At 39.3% G+C, this 8,846-nt stretch overlaps 1 protein-coding gene across 1 annotated transcript in view; it reads right to left on the bottom strand.

Annotated features, from left to right (window-relative positions):
- Window positions 1-3,842: 3,842 nt before the first annotated feature.
- ANKRD31 (ankyrin repeat domain 31) overlaps window positions 3,843-8,846 on the bottom strand; it is a 47,986-nt gene continuing 42,982 nt past the window's right edge. The window contains exons 18-20 of the mRNA XM_033164752.1: window positions 8,727-8,820; window positions 7,130-7,318; window positions 3,843-4,194 (exon numbers count right to left, since the gene is read on the bottom strand). Of these exons, the coding sequence (XP_033020643.1) occupies window positions 4,043-4,194; window positions 7,130-7,318; window positions 8,727-8,820 (435 nt within the window). The 3' untranslated portion in view covers window positions 3,843-4,042. The remainder of the gene's footprint in view (window positions 4,195-7,129; window positions 7,319-8,726; window positions 8,821-8,846) is intronic.

Genomic DNA, 8,846 nt, shown 5'->3' with positions numbered 1-8,846 from the left:
CCCCCCAGGGGCGCCCCCGTGAGCCCACCGGCATACCGGGCGCCGCCTCCCCAACCTGCCCCCGCCCCCATGGGCGGGCTGAAAGCCAGCCGCCCTCGCCTCCTGGAGCCCCAGCTGGAGCGCTGGAAGGGCGCGCAAAGCCCCGCGCCACGCCCCTCACCCCCCGCTCGCCCACCCCCCTCCCGAGGGGCGGCCAGCGCGGGAGGGAGGCGGGCGGAGAGGCGGCACGCCGGGGGCACCGAGGGATCACCACGCCACAGTGGCCGATCCCTCTAAGACGGCCCTGATCTGAGATCTAAGCTGTGTTTACACTGTGCACTTTGCATTTCCAGTGCTGGGTTTTGAATTTGTTCACATGACATTTGTCAAAAATGCTTATGTATCCTGTACTTTTAAATAAAATACCGGTAATACTGTTTGATGAGTTGTTTCTCAAACTAGCTTCACCATGGCTGCAGTTCTTAAGCAGCTCTTCTAATTTGTCTCTAGCCAAGGTGTGAACGAACACATTTGCATGAGGTAAAGACATCGCTGCCCATAAACACCCCCTGGTGTGTACACCAACAGAAGTGAATTTGTCACCAATGAAGCCATGCTGATATGAACAGCTGGAGGGAAAGAGATGTGAAATGCACCAGAAATGAAAGAAAAAACAATCTCACTGTGCTCCAAGACAGTAATGCGAGTACCATCCTTAGAGAGGCAGTTAAAGGATAGACAAATGCAGGACTGGATAGACCAGCAACAAGCATTATTTAGATCTTGGCATAATTTAAAAAGTAATCTGCAAGCAATCAGTTCAAATCTCTTGCAAAGGTGATCTGTCCCTGGCCTGTAGAGCCTGACTGGACATGGAGAAAGGGGGATGCCAGAGAGAAAAAGTAGATGGCAGAAAAAGAGAGAAGAGGTGGCCCTGTTCACTTTTGGTTTTGGCCCTTCCTACCACTAGCTGTGGCCCCCAACAGATTTCCACTGAAAAATGTGGCCCTCAACAGAAAAAGCTTGCCCACCCAATGGGCACTTTATGTGTTCAGATATTTCATGAATAATTTTTAATAGTCAATGTAGTACAGTAGAATAGTATGTCCAAACAACAGGCACTTTGGTTTTACGGAAGTATTAGATACTGGCCTAGTTTTATTTGTTTCCAGTGTATCAGTTACAGGTAACAGAGTACTAGGTGATCAAGAGAGAACAATGTGTTCTGAATGACCAGCGATATTAAACTGATTACAAAAATGCTTTTTCAGTATTTATTATTTATTGCATTTTTGCACTAGGGTGTCTCAAAGCAGCTTACACAATAAAAACAGAAATCACAAAGACATTAAGTCAATTAGATTTTTTCCCCAACAAAGGAAATCTACAACTTAGTGGATTTTGTGGTTACAGTGACACTGTTGAAAAACAGTTTCACTAATCAACACTGTCAGAGTTGTAACAACAAATCCTGGACCATGGTGCTAAGAGACTGCTTATCTACATACTAAAACACAGTCACATGTCTCCTAGATTCTGAATCTGAATTTTATCCCCCACCAGAACAGCAGCCACTCATACCATAAAATCTTGCACTGATCTACTAAATTTATACAATAAAGTTCCCCCCTTTCCTTTCAAAAAGAAAAGAGAAGGTAATGTAATTACATTTTAAACTTTAGTAAATCAAATACAGAAGAAACAATATTTAACAAATGGTGTCTGTCTTTTTTAGTACCGAGAAGCCAGCTTGCGAGCCAAAGCTTTTACTTCATACTCATCATGTCAAATCTTGATTTTATGTTCTCCTGTAGGAACAAAGCTAATCCAAAATGCAGCAACAAGGCCTTGCAGTTGGCATGTTCCTAATTTATTAGGTACCTTACATAAAAGAAAACAACATAAGCAACAAATTGAGTGAACAGTGAAGTAAATCTACCGTAACATTCAGATAAATCTTTTGTACATTTCATAGGCAATACAATATTCTCCTGCAACAAAAGATGAATATGAACCACTGCTCTCTTTCAACAAGTAATGCAGTATGTGTGTTATAATTGTGTAATTAAAGTGCAACAGGACCTGAATGGCCAACAAAACACACACAAAAACCACCAAGATTCAACTAAAATAACATTGTTTTACTCATCAAACTAGTTTACCTTTTTGTTACACGACAGTTTGGGACATCTGAAACCTTAGACGTTCTTTCTAACAAAGTGTTAACTTTGTTAACTTTCCTTACCACAGACTTTGTTCTCTATTATTATCTCCAGTATCTTTTTTGCCTAAGCCAGTCAACAGTCATTTCCGTACACCAGTTTATATGCCAATCAGATAATCAGTAGAGAAACTCTTCCATATGTGGCTGATAGCAATTCAGCAAAACGAGTTAACAAGCAAGAATCTCATTTTGCATCTTTAAAATGTTGTTTAATCTGACATGAAAGAGCCCCAAAACATTTTCAACTCTGGCTATGGCAGCTGTATCTGCTACAGATACCCTAGCAAAGAAGTAGGAAATAATTCACATGTAACACAAACACCATCCCTCCTCCAAAAGATACTGCACAGTATAAAGTAGCTCCCGGGTTTAAAAGCTCAAAGAGATTATAATCAAAATGATTAAAAAGTATTTTCGCCTTGTATTTGAATGCCCGTGGATATTTCTGAATGACACTGATAATTAAGCCTTCACCTCTGTTTATTTCAAGATACTGCATTTCATAAAATACTGATATTTTATATAATCCAATAAGTGTGGTGTTTTTTAAAAATATCTCATTGGACCAGTGCAAAGACTGCAATCACTTTATGGTGACTAGAATATTGGGAGGAGGTTGTGAAACACTTTCTTCTCAAAGCCTTCCCTGCTCTCATACTACCGTAATTCTCCAACAGGCCTTAACCATGGCTATGTTACCTTACATGTCACCAACACTAATCACAGATAATGCTAGCAACTTTCTGTAAGAGATGGAAGGGGAGAGGGACTGCACAATACCATGAATAGCTTTACATTGGGACCAGCTCAATGTGAAAAATCCCCAAAGGAATTACTTCCTTTAAAAAAAGAAAGAAAGAAAGCTCTATAAATCTTCACTGTATGGTATGTTCACACAGATGGGATTCAAATGGAGGTTCAAAATACTGTATTATAACTTAGTCGTGGAGCTCCATTGAAAGCTGTTTAGGATTTGTCCCCTTATAAAAGAGCTAAATGTGGCCCCATGATAGGAAATGTAAATAAGACAGCTTCATCCTGCTACAAATGGAAGCTTGAGGTAAAATGAGATTTCAGGTTGCATTACAAAAACTTTCACTAACAACAAACATTAGCCACAAAAGTAATTGAAACCAATTATCCTTTATTGGTTATGTGGGTGTGTATAAACAGAGGTGAGCACAATTCTCAGTTCAGTGTTGTAAGGTTTGCTATCTTAGAATTAGATTCTGAGTCTGAAAGAGTCTTCCACTGGGGGGGGGGGGACCCAGTGTAGGACTCTTTAGAGATAATCATTTGTTCCCTATTCTTTAATTAGGGCTGACATATCAAAATTCGCAGATGCTGACAATTTGAGTCAACCTTGTCTAAAGATAACCAGACTAAACTTTCACTGGTGACCTAGAGGCTGGAGCTCAGGCCACAACTCAACACCTGTTTCACCTGAAATGCTTTTAATTTTCTCTCAGTCTATGCTTCAGTAATAACAACCGGTGCCATCCTGACCATTTTTTTTTATTTCAACCATCTCATCACATCAGACTTTTCCTTTCCATAATGAGACATATCAAGGTCAAAGTGCATAGCAACTGTAACCACACAGCCGTTTCTCAACCTTATCTATACCCATAATCTTTCCCCCCCACCTGGTCTCCTACTAAAAGCTCTCAAACAGTTTACATCTGTTGGGACACAACAAGGTTCCCTTTGTATTTTAAAAGTGATGCTAACAAAGATTTGGTGCAATAATAAAACTCAAAAAAACACAACACAATCCTCTTCCCTAAGCTCATTAAATTTTACTAGATAGAGAAGCAAAACGTTTATCTATTTTTTCGTTTAAAATCCAAAACCCTCACAATGGACATAGAAGTTCCAGTACTGATCCATTATATGACCTGGCATAAATTCTTCATCCTTTATTAGTACCCTGCTGTTGAACTGTAGAAATCTCCTGGGTGGTGTTGAGGAATCAAGGTGGTAGGGAACTTCTGTTAGAAAGATGAAACACACTAAATTAAAATATCTAGCATGAAGTATTAGGAATGTTTTAAAACCCCAATTTCTTAAGCTAGCAACCAGTGCTAGCTCGTGTGTCATAGCACATGTGCGGTGTGATTTTTTCTCCTACTCTCTTAAACAAAATCTATTATTTTCTGCATTTAAGGACAGGGAAAGAGCTTCCACATAAGAGAATCCAAGTATGATTTTCAGATAAGAATGATTGACTCCATACCTCTTTATTTAGAAATAAAGCCATTTCATGACAGAATTGTTGAATTCATGTATTGTTTTTTTACACCTTGCACACCCATTGACAAAAACACCAAACGCACAAAATATTTTAAACTGTAAGGAAAACTTTTTAATATATATTTGCATGTTGTTTTCCTATCCTCCAAAATCAATTTAACTATTCATTCTCCAAAACACTTTCCCCCTCTAAATTAAAAGGACAAAGTATTCAAAACAGGATACAAAAAAATGATTTGTTTTATTTGAGTTGAAGCACATCAGAACCTAGCAGAACATATCTACAATCCAGGATTCAGTCCTGAAAATGTGAAGTAATTGGAGGCTCCCAGCCTGTGTGCGTGTGTGTGTGCAAATCCGCGTGGGTGGGTGTGCCAAACTGGGTCTTTGATCCAGGTGAAACAAAACCTAGTTTCACCTCTGCTTTCTGTGACAGTACTCACTGGCATGGAGCCCTCGCATCTCTTTTTTTGCTGCCCATGGCAGCCATTTTGTGTGGGCAACCATGACACTTTTATCAATTTAAGTACTGGTACATCATTTTTTTAAACCAAAAAAGCACTGTGTACTATTATGTATTATTTATTACTACCGGTATATATTGTTATCAATGCTTTTCCTCTAGAAAAAGAAGGTGCTGGTACTCACCATGAAGTTGTTACAGTAAGTGCCGCACTTTTAACCAGTGCCCTTTCTTCTGGGGGGAGTGCCGGTACTGTGTACCCTTGAGTACCCCCAGAAAAAAAGCACTGATTATCCATATTCTTGTATGGATATTATGTTATGTATTCATATATATAATTTACTATTGTATGTTCTACGTTGCAAATCTCCCTGTGGTCTTTTGATGAATGGTGGTATATACATTTTAAAAAACAAATAAATAATAACAAATAATATAAGCAGCCACCTAGTGAACAGGAATACAAATTTACAGTGGACACTTAGGTTACGGATGTAATCCGTGATGGAGGCACATCCGCAACCCTCAGTGTTCGTATCCTGCTGCGCCGTGTCTGCAGACGCACGTGATGCAATTTGGTGTTTCTGCGCATGCGCGAGCGCCGAAACCCGGAAGTAACCCATTCCGGTACTTCCGGGTTTGGCACGGAGCGCAACCCGAAAAGACGTAACCCGCAGCAGCTGTAACATGGGATATGACTGTACACTGAAGTACCAACACAACTGAAGTTGGGTCATATAGCAAATTTTAAAGAGGTTTCTGTTATAAGTTTGGGGTTGAGGGAAGTAGGCTATGTGCAGAGACCCTTCTAATCCCTGGATCCAGCAAATGTTAAAATATAAGCCAGGTTAGTTTCCTGTTGAGGTGATTGCCTAGTACTTAGAAAAAGACAAAGGTGAGAGTTGAGAGTTTGCAGTGATGTAACTTAGAAGTAAAGCAGCAAGCTGGAGAGAAAATCAGGGCAACGCTTGAGAGCAATGTTTGCGTTATGTTCAAATCCAAGGCTGTGGCTATGGGAGAAATTAGACTTTTTTGGGGTGTTGATGCTGTGAACCCCTCCATCGCATGCTCAGGTTGTATATACACCGGTATGTGTAAATAAACCATATATCATGAAGACACCACTGTATCCATTGTGACTCATTTCCAAACAGAAATACAAACCCCGGAGAAGTGCCTGAAACCCCTGGAATCTCACACCACTCAGAAATTTGGGTGGCATGCAACACTTTTTTAAAAAAATAAACAATAAACACACACTCATCCACCACAAGTAGAATGGTTACAAGTTTCTAAGATGGAATACACAGGTATAACCTCTTTCTTCTTAGTAAAGAAACAGGATTGTCTGGATCTGCTTTTACAGTTCTTCCAAAAGAGCATCTTCCCCGTGAAAACTGAAACATACAGTTGCCCGTCTCATATTATGTTTGCACACTTCATTTTACATGAGTGTAAGCACCTCTAGCTACAAAAAGCAACACGGTAGGTTACCCTTAGGGAAGCTGCTTATGAGGAGGCCGAAAAACTCTGCTCAAACAGATGTTTTAAAAATACAATAATGCCCTGAAGAAGATTCTCAGTTAAAACAGATATTATATGTCACTATCCAGATGCTCTCCCCATTTTAAGAACTAAATCCTGATTAAGTCTTTCAGTATCAAAACCATTTAACACTCCATCAATAAATGCATATCCTTAGTATGGGTTATTTAAAGAGCAATAAGCTTTATTTTGGAAGATTCACTGCAGATGTAGAGTATCTCTAAAAGGATGCAGGTTGCAACCATATGTTTAGATAATTAAATGTTCTACTTTGGCTTTGCTGTTCATTCCCGATTATCCAATATGTACCGGTATGTGGATTCATAAGATATACAATGTCCTACATATATTTGTTATATTTGTTATATTATACAGCAAATCAGATAAATGTAGAAGGTAAGGCTTTGTAAAATGTCTTTCATAGTTAAACTAGACTGAATTAGGAAAAACTACAGAATATTTAAAGACAGCAATAGTTTAATAGCACAGGCTCTGAAGCAGTAAACAGAAAATGCATGTTTTGCAGAAAGAAAAAGGGTACAATTCAACAGCATACTAATATTTTTTGTGCCAAGACCAAGAGTTTGCAATAGTACTACCACCAAAATTTTACTTGCGACAAACTTGTGACAAAACAGGATTGTATTTGGTCTTATTTCACTTACTTATTTCACTGACTGCTGTCATTATTTCCTCAGCTTCTGTTTCAGGGGACAGAGAGATTTCCACTTCTTCCTGAGGAAAGGGTGCAGTTTCCTGCCTTATATTCTCTGCATTCTGAGAGGAAGCAGCCTTATGACTAAAACAGTGGTACTGAGCACCTCGGCTATGATTGCATCTTGTAGAGTTTCTCCCTGGTTGAAAAAGATCAAAATTATCTGTGTAACATGCCAGCCAAGGGAAGTCTTGAACCAGAGCCTGCAATACATTCCATCATTCCTATGCCACCAGCATTCTAGTTCCTCAGGGGAGGGCCAGGTTCTGCGAGTCAAGGGTGTCCTCTAGGTGACAGTGCTAGTCTGGATGCTATCAGTAGATCATACAGCTTGGTCAGCTGACCTCAAAAGCTAATGGAAACATACCAGACCCTATAAACCTTTACTTCCAAGCCAACTCCTCAGTCTGAGCAACTTGTTGCTTTATCATAGATATACTTCTGTTCCCTGACTGATCCTGTATTTTGCTTATTTTTGGCATTCATTAACCATTTAATCATATCCTCTGGGCAGAATGTGACCTTCATCCTGTCCACAATTACCGGTACATCTTGCTGCCTCTGGTCCTTGGTTCTTGCTTGTCTCATCTGTTATCAAGCTCCCAGCCCTTCACATCTACCACAGGCTTATCATATCAGCACCTGCTAGTGTTGGATTTGTGTTCAGCCTATTAAAAAACTTAGAGCAGGCCTGCCAATTTGTTCCTAATTGGTGGATTAGGCAAGGGGTGGCTTTGTTCTTGTGTATGTCAAGAAGTCATGGGGAATATGCAAGCCAAGAGAAATATACCTGTCCAATAATACTATCTTTCCTCCAAGAAATTGCTAGGTATGTGGTTCACTCCAAATGGCAGAAATCCCCTCACTATTTTTGACATCTCCAGAAAATAGAGCAGTACCATTTATTCATTTTGCTTATCAATACTAGGATCATATATCACCTGGACATAATTTTAAAAGATTTATTTAATATTATTGTTTAAAAAATAGAAGTTGTAACTTGAAGTTCATAAACAGTTACTAATTTGTATCAGAACATTCCCTTACCCAATATTGATACCTCTAAGCACAAGTTGGTAATACTGTAGGTATTTTAATCAACAACAGTGCCTTCCTTGTGTGTACATGAACAGTTTTGACTGAAGCTAATATTTCTTATTCCCAAGAACAACTAGAGGACAGTACTTCTACAGAATCCTGTTTCCCTCAGCCACACAAACACGGGATTAAATTCACAAAAATTCCAGCAAAGACAAGTTTAATTAAGCCATTAACTCTTTTAGCACTTATAGGATCTCCAACCCATGTAGGTTAACTCACTAGCTTCGCTCTGGAGAGAATCACAGCAAACCATAACATTTCCAACAGAGAAAACTTGTCTTAGCATTTCTGAGGCACATGCATGGCTCTACTAAAAATGCTGTTATGTCCATAATTTGTGATTAAAGATAGAAAAAGTGTGCAGTAGAAGTCTGAGCATTTATAAACCCTGTCCTTCTGGGGGGCATTTTCATCTAAATGGAATTCACATTTTAGTCAGCACATACCAAATAGCTTATTTTGTTGCAGTGTTAACTCTGGTTCCTTAGAAACATAAACTTCAGCAATAATTTTTGATAACAGAGTTCCACAGTATGTGACCTGTATAAAGGCAAATATATGTCAAT

This window comes from Lacerta agilis, chromosome 11 (genome assembly GCF_009819535.1).
Source record: "Lacerta agilis isolate rLacAgi1 chromosome 11, rLacAgi1.pri, whole genome shotgun sequence".
In the NCBI taxonomy this organism is placed as follows: domain Eukaryota; kingdom Metazoa; phylum Chordata; class Lepidosauria; order Squamata; family Lacertidae; genus Lacerta; species Lacerta agilis.
Note: the sequence above shows the minus strand (reverse complement) of the source record. Positions and strands in the feature narration are given on the sequence as shown.